Source organism: Meles meles, chromosome 16 (genome assembly GCF_922984935.1).
Source record: "Meles meles chromosome 16, mMelMel3.1 paternal haplotype, whole genome shotgun sequence".
Classification (NCBI taxonomy): Eukaryota; Metazoa; Chordata; class Mammalia; order Carnivora; family Mustelidae; genus Meles; species Meles meles.
Genome location: NC_060081.1, coordinates 26,877,695 through 26,892,923, shown reverse-complemented (window position 1 = coordinate 26,892,923; position 15,229 = coordinate 26,877,695). Strand labels below are relative to the sequence as shown.

At 35.8% G+C, this 15,229-nt stretch overlaps 1 protein-coding gene across 1 annotated transcript in view; it reads left to right on the top strand.

The window, feature by feature from the left end:
* Positions 1-15,229, top strand: part of TMEM131 (transmembrane protein 131) — a 232,751-nt gene that overhangs the window by 105,555 nt on the left and 111,967 nt on the right. Inside the window, exon 5 of the mRNA XM_045980652.1 lies at positions 4,551-4,674. Within this exon, the coding sequence (XP_045836608.1) occupies positions 4,551-4,674 (124 nt within the window). The remainder of the gene's footprint in view (positions 1-4,550; positions 4,675-15,229) is intronic.

Here is a 15,229-nt window from a genome sequence, read left to right as displayed (position 1 = left end):
CAAATTACTAAAATCAGAAATGAAAGAGTGACATTACTATCAACCTTACAGAATTTTAAAAAAGGATTATAAGGGAATACCAGGAACAGCTATATGCTAACAAATTCATTAACTTAGTTGAAATGGACAAATTCGTAAAAAGACAAATTACCGAAACTGACCTAAGAAGAAATAGAAAATCTGAATAGACTTACAAGTAACGAGTTTGAATTAATAATCAAAAAACTTCCCAGAGTGAAAGTTCTGATGCACAGAAAGCCTTATTGATTAATTCTACCAAGAAATCAAAGAAGAATTAATACCAATCCATTACAAACTCCTCCAAACTATAAAAGAGGGAACATTTCCCAACTCAGTGTTTTAGGCCTGCATTACCATTATGCCAAAACCTCACAAAGACATTGCAAGAAAACTACAGACCAATACCCCTTTTGTTAAAATTCCTCCACAAAATAATAAAAACCAAAATCAGCAACACATAAAAATGATTATATATCGAGGTGCCTGGGTGGCTCAGTTGGTCAAGCAACCGACTCTTGATCTCAGCTTAGGTCTTAATATCCAGATCATGAATTCAAGCCCCACATCTGAAATTCAATTAATACACCATGTTACTAGAATAAAGGCAAGAAGTCAGAATGGCTAAAATTACCAGGTCAGGAAATGACAGATGCTGGCGAGGATGTGGAGAAAGGAGAACCCTCCTACACTGTTTGTGGGAATGCAAGCTGGTGCAACCACTCTGGAAAACAGCATGGAGGTTCCTCAAAAAGTTGAAAATAGAGCTACCCTATGACCCAGCAATTGCATTACTGTGTATTTACCCTAAAGATACAAACATAGTGATCCAAAGGGGCTTGTGCACCCGAATGTTAATACCAGCATTGTCCACAATAGCCAAACTGTGGAAAGGATCTAGATGTCCATCAACAGATGAATGCATAAAGAAGATGTGGTATATATACACAAGAGCAGCCATTGTTTTAAAAGGAGACCAACAGGAGAGAGAACTTCCAGTGCCCAATATCAGAAACTGTCTTTTTTTTTTTTAAAGATTTTATTTATTTATTTGACAGACAGAGATCACAAGTAGGCAGAGAGGCAGGCAGAGAAAGGAGGAAGTAGGCTCCCCTCTGAGCAGAGAGCCCTATGCGGGGCTTGATCCCAGGACCCCAGGATCATGACCTGAGCTGAAGGCAGAGGCTTTAACCCACTGAGCCACTCAGGCTCCCCCCAATATCAGAAACTTTCTTGGCTAAGCTTTAGTCAAGACACTGTGACACTGCCATAAGGAAAGACATAAATAAATGGAATAAAATTTAGATTCCAGAAATAGAACTTCACATTTATTGCCACTTGATTTTGGTAAGGGTGCCAAAACAATTAAATAGATATAGTCTTTGCAATAAATGGTGCTGGGACAATTGATATCTACATTGTATAAGGAACTCTTGCAATGCCTTTAATTTTACTCTGTGTTTAATTAAGTATAGTGTTTCCTTATCTCTCCTTGTTGACACTTTAATAAAGCCTTTCAATTAAGAATTAGTTTATATTTGAGGTGCCTGGGTGGCATAGTCAGTTAAGCCTCCCACTCTTGGTTTGGGCTCAGGTCACAATCTCAGGATCATGAGATTGAGCTCCGGGTTGGGCTCCTTGCTGAGTGTAGTCTGCTAAAGTTTCTCTTCTCTCCTTCTGCTTCTGCCCACCCCACGCATGTGCATGCACTCTCTCAAATAAATAAATCCTTAAAGAAAAAGAATTAGTTTGTTATTTTTAAAGTTTGGATTTTACCCATTCATTTTATCCATACTCTTTAAATATTCCTAAGTATTCTTCTAAATATTACCATTTCTAGTTATGCCCTATCTCTGCTTCTCTTTTTTTTAGTCTTTTAAAACATTCTAAATATATATGTATTTTCTTGCTGAATTCTCAACTAACTTGTCAGTGTGATCTTCCAACTCACTAATAGTTTTCGATCCGCCTTTATACATTGTATTTTTATACTAATGTTTTCTTTTTTTTCTATATGGTTTCTTACTTCCTTTTACTAATATCTTGCCATAGCTCCTTAAATATATCACATTGTGCTTATTTTTAGTTCTTGGTTCAACTTTACCAACTTCAAGTGTGTATTATTCAGAACTTACCAAGTTATATATATACTATGACCACAACCAGCCCCAAAGTCTTAGTGGGATATAGACTGAAATCAGCATGCCTATCTGAGAAATGCCATTTCTTGGAACAATGTGCAAGAGTAAAGAGTAAAAGATGACTTTTAAAACTTAATGTTACATGTCACTTTTGCTCACATTTCAATGGCCAAAGAAAATCTTACGGCCAAGCCTAATGTTAAAGCGGAGAAGTATAATCCTCTCACAGGTTCTGTCAGCAGATTGGGAACACTACAGTTTACCACAACATGGTATGTTTTCTGATTGATTATACCACTTACAGATCATGTTAATTTTGATGTGTGAACTTAAGAGTTTCGCTTGCATTCCTCTTGTAATGCATATTGAGGAAAGGCAGAATACCACACCTTTTGGTTCTTATCTCCTATGAATTTAAGAAGGAAGATGATCCCCAAGGAAAAAGGATCCAGTTCCACACTCACCTATGTGTGAAAACTGTTATTTGTCCTGTGTTGGCCACCACTCTGTCTGATACGCAGAAGCATCTGGATGGAGGTGTCTTCCTAAACTGTAATCAGTCTTAGTCTTTGGAGGACCAAAGAGAGGACTTAGAGGTTGTAAGCTCCAGGGTAGTTGATTATCAGCTTTGTATCTCTGTAAGGCCCGCCCTCTGGTATTCTAGTTTGAGGGGGCAGGCTCTGATTGTCCCAAGGCAAGCAGGGAAGGAAATGGAGAAGAATGAAATTTTGAAGACTTCCTAACCCCTAGCCTTTCATTGTCAGCTTAGGCTATTTTTTGTCCCTTGCTTTTTCCCCACCTTCCAGTTCAAGGCAACCTTCTGTTCCCCCAAGGGTTTCTTACTATTTTTTAGTTAATACTTGGGATCAATACCTTTCTCTAGCTTCTACAATTTTCCAGCATTGTTGTTTGTGTGTGTATGGGGATGTGGTGTTCGAGGAGAGCAGTAGCATAAATAAAATAAAAATGTGGACCAGAATAGTTGCCTGAGGAGAGGACTTTGTGAAAGAAACTGTATTTGAATTAGAAAATGAGAATTTGGATTGGCATAGAGGATAGAGAGGAAAACACAGAACAAAGAGATTGGTAAAGGCATGAGGGCTGTGCACATGAGACCAGCTTGAGCCAGGTTGGAAAGCTGTAAAAACAAGGCATTAGTCACTTGTTTAGGTTGATTGATGTCAGGTTAGGGAATACCTTAATTTCCACTGGTGAGGGGTGTGGGGGGATGCAGCTCACCCATGAACCCTCTTAACAAGAGTCTGTGCTAGATAACATGGAGACCACACGGTGCATATATAATGTAACCTTTGTCCGAAATAGTACTGATAATCTTGTTGAGGAAGTAAGACTGGTGCCAATTAAATGATTAGAGAGCATAGAAGAAGTGTAATTTTTTTTTTTTTTAAAGATTTATTTATTTGACAGAGAGAAATCACAAGAGAGGCAGGCAGAGAGAGAGGAAGGGAAGCAGGCTCTCCGCTGAGCAGAGAGCCCGATGTGGGACTCGATCCCAGGACCCCGAGATCATGACCTGAGCTGAAGGCAGCGGCTTAACCCACTGAGCCACCCAGGCGCCCCAAGAAGTGTAATTTATATGCAGAATTCTCTAACGCTGTATGAGTCAGGAGGCCTGTACAACTAAGATTAGCTGTGTACGTACTTAATGGACTATATAACTGAGGAGATTTCATTTTTGAGACAAACTATAATGTGGATGCCAAGGAGAACATTAAAATGCATCTGTGGATATCAGACCACTGAGTTTGTGGTTTATGTTATTCCTTTGAGAGGAGACAGTTTAGTATGATGGGTTAGAACATGGACTAAAGCCAGGTGGCCTGGATTCAAACTTAGATTCCAAGTGTGACTTTGGATAAGTTAAATAACTTTTCTGTGCCTCAGTATCCTCATCTATAAAATGAGGACAATAATGCCCCCTAACTCATAAAGCAGATCTGCTCACATAACTTTGCCACTCAGTTTCTCCTAAACTGAAGAGCATTTATCAGTGGAATTTGGGAAGAAGAGGACATGATTCAGAATTAGTAGGAAAGCAGGGCGGTATTACAGAAAGCAATGAAAGGATCTGACCATTTTGTTTCCTGCCTGCTTCCTCACTAGACTATAAGCTTCCTTCAGGCAGAGATTTTCTTTATCATATCCCAGTCCCCGGCTCGGTGTGTGACATAAAATTGGCACTCACTATACATTTGCTGAGTGCATTTTCATGTGTAATTTTAAATATAAACCAATTTAATAAATAGTTTTATATGTTTGGATGTATATTTGTCTAATGGTTTTGATATTTAATTTTTTAACAACTAGGAATCTAATGAAGTATTTGTGACAGGTTTTTATTGTTGTGTTTTTTGTTTTTTGCTTTTACAGGCCAGTTGGAATGCCAAAAATGGAAAAAGTTTACTTACATAATCCTAGTTCTGAAGAAACTATTACTTTAGTATCAATATCTGCTACAACATCACATTTTCATGCATCATTTTTTCAAAATAGGGTAAGTATTTCTACAATAAATGTTTCCCTTAAGTTTGAAATTGAAATAGCTAGATTTTTTTATGTATAATTTCATTTTGCTATACTTAAAATCCAATGTGAGTGTTTCATATTTGTTCTGGATTTCAGTTTGCCCCATTTCCTAAGAATTATCACTTCTACTCTTAAACACACATTGTTCTTCTCAACATGAAACAGCTTAATTCCAGTTTGAACCTAGGCACTCTGGAAAATATAGCAGTCAGATATTTAGTTGATTTTTTTTCCTTTTTAAAAATAAGTAATTCCTCAGCACTGTGTTTTCTGTTGTTCATAATAAACTACTATAAACGTGATAGCTTAAAACAACACCCACTTACTAGCACATAGTTTTTTTAAGTCATAAGTCCAGTGGGCTCTTTGCTCAGAGTATTATAAAGCTGTTAATATGTCAACTGCGCTGCGTCCTTGACTGGAAACTCAGGGAAAATCCACTTCCGAACTCACTGAAATTTTCGGCAGAATTCAGTTCCTATGCTTATAGAATTGAGGTCCCCATTTCATTGCTGTCTCTTGGCCAGGGACCTCTCTCAGTTCCTAGGGCGCCCACATTGCTTGTCACCACCCTCAAGCCAGGAGTATATCTCCCTCATGCTTCGGGTTTCTTTGGCTTCCTCTTCTGCCACCAGTGGATAAAATTCTGCCTTAATCGTATAATCGGGTCAGGACTACCTTGATAGTCTCCTTTTTGATGAACTGCGTCAACTAACTAAAATGACCTCAGTTACATTTGCAAATTCCCCTTTATTGTGTAATACAAATAACCACAGGTGTGATATCTCCTCATAGTCACAATCTCAGAGATGCGGGCAGGAAATTTAGGGGGTTGTTTTAGAGTTCTGTCTACCACAAGTATCCTCTGAAATTTAACTTTATAATCATTTTTGTAGATAGTATGCAAACTTGTAATTTAAAAAAAATATCTGACTGAAAACTTGGGCCTTCAAAAATTTTGAATTTGAGACAATGCACACATTAAGCTTTAATAATTGATAGGCTCCTAAAATAACTAATAAATGAGCTTCCAAAAAAGCTAAATAACAAACACCAGAGGGAGATAAGTGAGTGGAACTTAATTTCATCTTCCCAGAGTTTCCACTGACTCCTTTGAAGAGATAGGACCAAATAAAAAGGATCTTTTTTTAAAGTAGCTAAAATTATAGAATTTATTTAGATATTACATTTCTCCTTTCAAAAATTCTGTTTCATCATATGTTGTTCCTAGCTAGCAACCTCTGGAGTAAAAAATAAAATTACATAAATTTGGCTTTTTTAAATTTAAAGGTATTAGCAAGGAACTGATGAGTTAGCATGTTACTTTCAGTAATAAAAATTCTATTTTTGTGGTTCTCATGGAAGATGTCCCTTTTTCTAAGGTATTTCTTAAATTTCCCTGAAGTTATTTTTTTGTTGTTACTTAAAAGATGTTTTCAGAGCTTTTATAAACATGCTGATGTTCTCAAACAATAGAGTGGCTGTGCTGGGGAAAGATTTACATATTCATCTAGTCCAGTATCCTCATTATACAAAGGAAGAAAGAGCTCAATTTCAGAAGGGTTTGCCCCTGTCATGCAGTTAATGATAAGATCCAAGATGAGTGTCTATGTGTTCTATTGGCCTACCCAGCGATTTGTATCATATTAAGCTGTGATGTGAGATGTATATGCTACCACCTGTGTATAGAGGTGCACTTATGTGTAAATGCAACCATCCAACTTCCGGGAATGGCCAGTGTGCAGAGACTTGTTTGTTGGGTTCAAGAGCAAAATAGGGAAGTGAAAATGGAAACAGTTTAAAAATAGTTCACAACTGCAGTACAGATTTTATTTTTAACTCGTTAACATTCTCTGCTAATTCAAGCAATGTTTTGTTGTTTCAAAATGCCTAAGCTTCACCCTTGTTAAAGGCCAGGGTTTTCACTTTTTTCATGTTTCTATCATAAGACAAAGACTAGGCCAAGAATTACTAATAAAGATTACTAACAGGGACCATATAAATAATGTAAATGAGAGAAGTGGGCCACGTGGAATGAGGGTGACCTGGAGAACATGTGGCCAGTCTAAAGGGATCAGCCCGCACTCAGGTCCAGCCAGTGGTTAACCATGTAGGAATGTAAGCACATCCATGGTTCTTCTTATGTTCCAAAAAGAATCAGAAGTAGGAATTTTTGTATGATATCTTCCAGTTTTTACACATTGAAAATAAATTCAGTTTTAAAAAGACAGATGGTGTGGACCAAACGAAACAAGCTAACGGCCACTAGCTTGACATTTCCGAATTAGACTCCCCCAGGACTTATTTCTACACATGAATTTTATGCAAAGAGAAGTGTTTTTCTGAAAATTCCTCAAAAGATAAAGTAAATCTGTATGTTAGTCAAAGAATAAGTTAAAAATCAATATTTGTTTTCCATTGTCAGGAGTGAAATTAAACAATAAAAATAATCTATACCTACCAAAATCTACAGCTGAATCACCTAGATTTAGTTTCAAAAGAAGATAGCCAAAGTCTATGCTGTCTTCTCTTTCTTCTTCTTCCTCTTGGTTTCCATCTTAATTTCCTGAAGTAAGGTGTGGACTCCAGCAGCTGAAGAATGGAGGGGAGAAATGGAATGAATTCTTGGGGGAAGAAATAACCTTATTTCCCCTCCACTTCATTTTTATGCCTACATTAAGAGCCTTTGGTGAAAGATGAAAAGAGTCTTCTCATGTCCTGGAGAGCAGACCCTTTCTGAAATTTTATTTTAACTCTTTGTCACCTTCAAAATTCCTGGTCAGATCTTATATCCCTGAAAATAAAACATTTTCTATAACTCACTTAAGTTTTCAGTTATTTACCAGTATCATCTCTATGTTAACTCACCAGTAGGAAATAGAGAAAAGAGTAGTTATTTTTCTAAAAGGCCAAGTTTTATATAACCATATAATAACCCACAGGCAAATAACCCCTTTGGTAAGGTCTTTTTTTAACCTGAAAATCAAGAAGAATAAGGGTAGTAAAGAATGTGGTTGTGTGACAATTTGTTTTTCTGTTTGTGACTTCTAATAATTAATTATGTTACTTGCAGTTACCTGTTAATAAGCTATAATTGTCTAGTTAATTATACTTATAATTTAAAATTCCATAATATTATGACCGCAATTTAGACCTATTCATCTTTCATGACTATATTGTATATTGGCCATAAAACATGTAATACTAAAAAGAAACATGTAATACATGTTTTGTATCAAAGAATACAGATTTTTTAAATACTCTATATAATAGTCTAATTTGGATTATGGTAAGAATTATAAAAATGTAGTCCCTTTTAGATATAGGTAAGCAACACAGATTATTTTTTCCTTGATTGTCTAGAACATTTTGATTAAATTTTCAGATAATTTGAAGACTGAGAAAACATTGTCTCGATCTGAGACTAAAAATGTTTTAGCCCACATATTTTACTATTCTTAATATAATCTCTTCTCATGGGTTGAAGATCTTAATGAATATTTTTATATAATGAATGATTTTATATAATTCATTTAGCACAATGCCCTCAGGGTCCATCCATATTGTTACAAATGGCAGGATTTCCTTTTTTCTCATGGCTTACTGATATTCCATGGGGGGAATGTTTGTGTGTATATCATATCATTTTTATCTATTCACCTATTGATAGACACTTGGCTATTGTGAATGATGCTGCAGTAAACATGGGAGTGCTTATATCTCTTCACTATGCTGTTTTCATTTCCTTTGGATAAATACCCAGAAGTAGGATTGCCAGATCATATGGTTGTTCTTGTTTTTAATTTTTTGAGGAACCTCCGTATTGTTTTGAACCAATTTACATTCCCACCAACAGTGTACAGGATTCCCTTATGTCCACATCTCATCAACACTTGTTTTCTCTTCTTAATGATAGCCATTCTAACAGTTATGGAATGATATCTCATTGTGGTTTTCATTTGCATTTCCCTGATGATTAGAATTGTTGAGCATCTTTCTGTATACCTGTTGGCTATGTCTTCTTTGGGAAAATATCTGTTTAGTTACTCTGCCCATTTTACTTAATTATTTTATTGTGTTATGTTAGTCACCATACAGTACATCATTTTTGATGTAGTGTTTCATTCATTGTTTGCTTATAAACACCCAGTGCTCCATCCGTGCCCTCCTTAATTCCCATCACCAGGCTCACCCATTCTCCCATCCCACTACCTTCTAAAACCCTCAGTTTGTTTCCCGGAGTCCATAGTCTCTCATGGGTCATCTTCCACTCCCAATTTCTCTCCCTTCAATTTTCCCTTCTCCTATTGTCCTCCATGCTAATCCTTATGCTCCACAAATAAGTGAAACCATATAATAATTGACTTTCTCTGTTTGACTTATTTCACTTAGCATAATGTCCTCCAGTCCCATCCATGTTGATGCAAAAGTCAGGTGTTCACCTTTTCTGATGGTTGAGTAATAGTCCATTGTTTATATGGGCCACATCTTCTTTATCCATTTGTCTGTTGAAGGGCATCTTGGCTCTTTCCACATTTTGGCTATTGTGGACTTTATTGCTATGAACATTGGGGTTCATTTGGCCCTTCTTTTCACTACATCTGTATCTTTGGGGTAAATACCCAATAGTGCAATTGCTGGGTCATAGGGTAGCTCTATTTTTAATTTTTTGAGGAATCTCCACACTCTTTTCCAAAGTGGCTGCACCAGTTTGCATTTCTACCAATAGTGTAAGAAGGTTCCCCTTTCTCTTCAACTTCTCCAACATTTGTTGTTTCTTGACTTCTCGATTTTTGACATTCTAACTGGTATAAGGTGGTATCTCAATGTGGTTTTGATTTGAATTTCCCTGATGTCTAATGATGATGAACACTTTTTCACGTGTCTGTTAGCCATTTTATGTCTTCTTTGGAGGATTGTCTGCTCATGTTATCTAACCATTTTTTGACTTGATTATCTGGTTTTTGGGTGGTGAGTTTGAGAAGTTCTTTATAGATCTTGGATATCAGCCCTTTGTCTGTAGTGTCGTTTGCTAATATCTTCTCCCATTCTGTGGTTTGCCTCTTAGTTTTGTTGACTATTTCCTTGCTGTGCAGAAACTTTTTATTTTGATGAAGTCCCCAAAATTCATTTTCACTTTTGTTTCCTTTGCCTTGGAGACGTGTCTTGAAAGAAGTTGCTGTGGTTGATGTTGAAGAGGTTACTGCCTATGTTCTCCCCTAGGATTTTGATAGAATCCTGTCTCACATTGAGGTCTTTTCATCCATTTCGAGTTTATCTTTGTGTATGGTGTAAGAGAATGGCCCAGCTTCGTTCTTCTGTATATAGCTGTCCAATTTTCCCAGCACCATTTTTTTTTGTATTTTCTTTTTTTGTTTGTTTTGTTTTGTTTTGTTTATTTGTTTATTTACAGCATAATAGTGTTCATTGTTTTGGCATCACACCCAGCAGCACCATTTATTTAAGAGACTATCTTTCTTCCTTTGGATATTTTTTCCTACTCTATTGAAGATTAGTTGGCCATAGAATTGAGAGTCCATATCTGGGCTCTTTATTTTGTTCCATTGGTCTATGTATCTGTTTTTGTGCCAGTATCATGCTGTCTTAGTGATCACAGCTCTGTAATACAGCTTGAAATCAAACAACATGATGTCCCCAGCTTTGTTTTTCTTTTTCAACATTTCCTTGGTAATTAGGAGTCTTTTCTGGTTCCATACGAATTTTAGGATTATTTTATCTATTTCTGTTAAAAAAAAATGCCTTTGGGTCATTGATAGGGATTGCCTTGACTCTATAGATGACTTTAGGTAGTATGGACATTTTAACAGACAGTTATCAGTATATTGATTCTTCCCATCAGTGAACATGGCATATCTTCCCATTTGTTTGTCTCTTCTTCAGTTTCTTTCATCAAGTAGTTTTCCTAACACAGGCATACTTCAGATATTATGGATTTGATTCCAGATCACTACAGTAAAGTGACTATCACAATGAAATTTTTTTTTTAGTTTTCCAGGGCACATAAAATTTATGTTTACACTGTACTGTAGTCTTTTAAGTGTGCAGTATTATTATGTCTTAAAAAAACAATGCATAGACCTTTATCACTAAAAAATGCCAAACATTATTTGAGTTTTTAGTGAGTCATGATCACTAATCACATATCACCATAGCAAATATAGTAATAATGAGAAAGTTTGAAATATTGCAGGGATTACCAAAATGTGACACAGAGACACAAAGTGAGCAAATGCCATTGAAAAAAAAAATTACACCAATAGACTTGTAGGTTGCCATACACCCTTCAATTTGTTTAAAAAAAAAAAAAAAGGCAGTATCTTTGGAGTGCAATAAAGTGGAGCACAATAAAATGAGATTCACCTATGCAGATCTTTCACCTCCTTGGTTAAATTTATTCCCAAGTGTTTTTTTATGCCACTTGAACGGGATAGTTTTCTTTCTTTTTCAAGTGTTTCATTGTAGTTTGTACCAACACAACTGATTTCTGTATGTTGATTTTATATCCTGCAAATAAACTGAATTTGTTGATTAATTCCAACAGTTTTTTTGGTTGAGTCTTTATTTGGGATTTTGTCTGTATAAAATCAGATCATCTGCAAATATGACAATTTTGCTTCTTCCTTTCTGATTCCTTTTATTCCTTTTCTTGCCTAATTGATCTAACCAGGCCATCCATTATTACTCTGAGTAAGTGTGGTGAGAGTGGGCACCCTTGTCTTGTTCCTGATCTTAGAGGAAAAGCTTTCAATTTTTGTTGTTGTTGTTGTTGAATATGATGTGAACTATGGATTTTCCTGTATGGCCTTTTTTATGTAGAATTGTGTCCTATCTGTACCTAATCTGTTGAGGGCTTTTATCACGGAAATGTGTTGTATTTGGTCAAATGCTTTCTACATTTATTGAGACGAATCATTTGATTTTTATCTTTCATTCTGTTAAATGTTTATTTATTGATTTGCATATACTGAACCATTCTTTCATCCCAAGCAGAATTCCTGCTAGGTCATGGTGAATAGTACTTTCAGTGTGTGTTGAATTCAGTTTGCTGATATTTTTTGAGAATTTTTGCATCTATTCATCTAGGGTATTGGTCTTTTGTTTTTTTGTTTATCCTTATCTGGCTTTGGTGTCCTGGTAATGCTGGCCTCATAAAATGAGTTTTGAAGTGTTCTGTCCCTTTAGATTTTTTTTTCTTTTTTTTTTTTTAATTTTATTTATTTATTTATTTTTATTTGTTTATTTACAGCATAACAGTGTTCATTGTTTTGGCATCCCACCCAAGAGTTTGATGCATGAGTGACATCAGCTTATCCTGGGGTTTTCTTTGTAGGGAGGTTTTGGTTAGTGAGTCAGTCTCCTTACTCACTGGTCTATTCAGATTTTCTGTTTCTTCCTGATTCAGTCTTGGTAGGTTGTATGTTTCTAAGAATTTATCCATTTCTTCTGGGTTATCCAATGTGTTGGTATATAATTGTTCATAATAGTCTTTTATGATCCTGTGTATTTCTCTAATATCAATTGCAATGTGTCCTCTTTCATTTCTGACTTCGAATATTGTCTTCTTTCATGGTTTGTGTAGCTAAAGGTTTACCAAATTTGTTTTATTTTTTTGAAACCAGCTCTTAGTTTCACTGTTTTTTTCCTTGTTGTTTTTCTGGTCTCTATTTTATGTATTTCTGCTTTGATATTTCTTTCCTTCTGCTAATTTTGGACTCAGGTTTGTTCTTCTATTTCTAATTCGTTGAGTTAAGTAATTCGTTGAGTAAAGTTACGATGTTTATTTGAGATGTTTCTATTTTCTTATATGCATTTATAACTATAAAGTCCCTCTTAGGACTGCTTTTGCAGCATCCTATAAGTTTTGGTATGTTGTGTTTCCATTTTCATTTGTTTCAGTTTTTTTGTTTGTTTGTTTCCCTTTTGATTTCTTTTTTGACCTGGTTTCTTAGGCATATGTTGTTTAATTTCCACACATCTGTATATTTTCCAGCTTCCCTTTTCTGATTGCTAGTTTCATACCGTTGTGGTCTGAAAATATACTTGGTATTATTTCAGTCTTCTTAAATTTGCCATAAGACTTGTTCTTTGCACTGTCATATGGTCTGCCTTGAAGAATGTTTTGTGTGCACTTGAGAAGAACACATATTTGCTGCTTTAGGATAGAATGATCTGTAAATGTCTCTAGGTCTATTTGGTCTAATGTATGGTTCAAATCCAACATTTCCTTGCTTTTGTTCTGTCTGGATGATCTATCTGATGGTGAAAGTGGGGTATTGAAGTCACCTGCTGTTGTTGTGTTGTCGATTTCTCCTTTCACATCCGGCAATATTTGCTAATATATTTAGGTGCTCTGATGTTGGGCACATATATATTTACAATTTTTATATCCTCTTGATTCATTGACCCCTTTATTATTATATTATGACCTTCTTGGTCTCTCGTTAGCATTTTTGGCTTTTCAAGCCTGTTTCATCTGATACAAGCCTAGCCACGCCCCTCTCTTTTGGTTTCCATTTGCATTGAATATTTTTTGCAGCCCTTCTCTTTGAGTCAGTATGTGTCCTTAATGCTGAAGTTTGCCTTCTGTAGGCAATAGAGAGTTGGGTCTCATTTCTTTATCTAGTTCCTTTGTGCCTTTTGATTGGTGAATTCAGTTCATTTACATTTAGAGTTATTCTTGATACGCATGGACTTAAAATGTAGTCTTCTTAATGGCTTTCTGGTTGTTCTGTGTTTCCACTGATTCTTTTCCCCTCTTTTTCTGCCTACCTTTCTAGATTTGTGGGTTTTTTTCCCCCATTCTGTTTCCTACTTCTTTAACTTTTGTGAATCTGTTTTTGCTTTTTGGTACCATGAAACTTACATAAAACATCTTATAAAACTGCCCATTTTAAGCTGATTAACTTCAGTTGTGTAAAAGCATCACCTTTTACTCTTCCCCCTTTTATATGCTTGATGTCATTATTGACCTCTTTTTATACTGTGTTCATTAACAAATTATAGTAACTATCATTATTTTTAATACTCTCCTTAGCCTTTCTAGTACAGTTAAATGGTTAATAAACCATCCTCTTACAGAATTAGGATTTTCTGTGTCTGACTATGTATTTACCTTTATCCAGTATGTTGTATACTTTCATATGTTTTTGTATCACTGGTAACATCTAATAACACTAGAAAAACTCCTTCCAGCATTTCTTACAAAGCAAGTCTAGCAGGGATAAGCTTCCTCAGAGTTTACCAGTGAATTGTTAGTCCAAGAAAGTAATTATTTCTCCTTTGCATCTGAAGGATAATTTTGTCAGATAAAAGTCTTCTTGGCTAGCAGTTTTTTCTTTCAATTCCTTGAGTATGTCATCCCGCTCTCTCCTGGCCTGTAGGGTTTCTGCTAAGAAATCACTAATAGCCTCATGGAGTTCCTTATCATAGATTACACTCCTTTTTTCCCTGGGTGCTTTTAAGATTCTCTCTTTGTCTTTGATTTTTGGCAGTTCCTTTATGCCATGTGTTGGAGAAGGTCTTTTGCATTGAGACAATAGGGTGATGTGTTAGCTTCGTGTACATGGATGTCCAAGTCTCTCCCCAAGTTTGGGAAGTTCTCAGCTGTTACTTCTTTAAATAAACTTTCTGCCCCCTTCTCCCTCTCTTCTCTGGGAGTCTGATTATTATATTTGTTCTTTGATGGAATTAGATAGATTCAATAGGCTTTCTTCACTTTTTAAAATTCTTTTCATTTTGTTCTAATTGATAATTCAAAATTTCTAGTTCATTTATTTTGCATTTTCTTCGCTGTACTCTGCCATACATGTTCTCTGTTGGATTTTTTTCATGTCAATCATTGAAATCTTAAGCTCCAGAATTTCAGTGTGGTTCTTTTTTTATTGTTTCTTCTTTTTGTTAAATATCTTAAATATTTTGTTTGTGTATTGTTTCCTGATTCCATTGAATTGTCCTTTTTAGTTTTCTTGTATATCACTGAGTTTGTTCGGAAGAACTACTTTGAGGGCACCTGGGTGGCTCAGTTGGTTAAGCGTCTGCCTTCTGCTCAGGTCATGATCCCAGGCTTCTGGGATTGAGCCCCGCACCAGGCTTTCTGCTTGGTGGGGAGCCTGCTTCTTCTCCCTCTGCCTGAAGCTCCTCTTGCTTGTGCTCTCCCTCTCTCAAATGAATAAACAAAATCTTAAAGAATTCAAGTAGTTCTTTTTTTTTTTTAACAGCTAGATTGCAAAAATCTGTGCTTTTGGTTATTGGAGAATTACTGTTCTTTTGGTGATCATGTTTTTTCAATTTTTCATGTTTCTTGAAATTTTGCATTTCTGCTTTTGTATTTGAAGTAGGAGACCCCTTCCTGAATCTTTACTAGTTGTCTTCAGATGTGGTATACTCTTTGTTGGTGCTATTATATTTGGATTTTCTCCACCTTTTAGATTTTCCAGAAGGTGGTGCTCAAGTTTGTGTTTCTCACTTGCCCACACATCCTGCTGTTTTCCTGATAACATTCC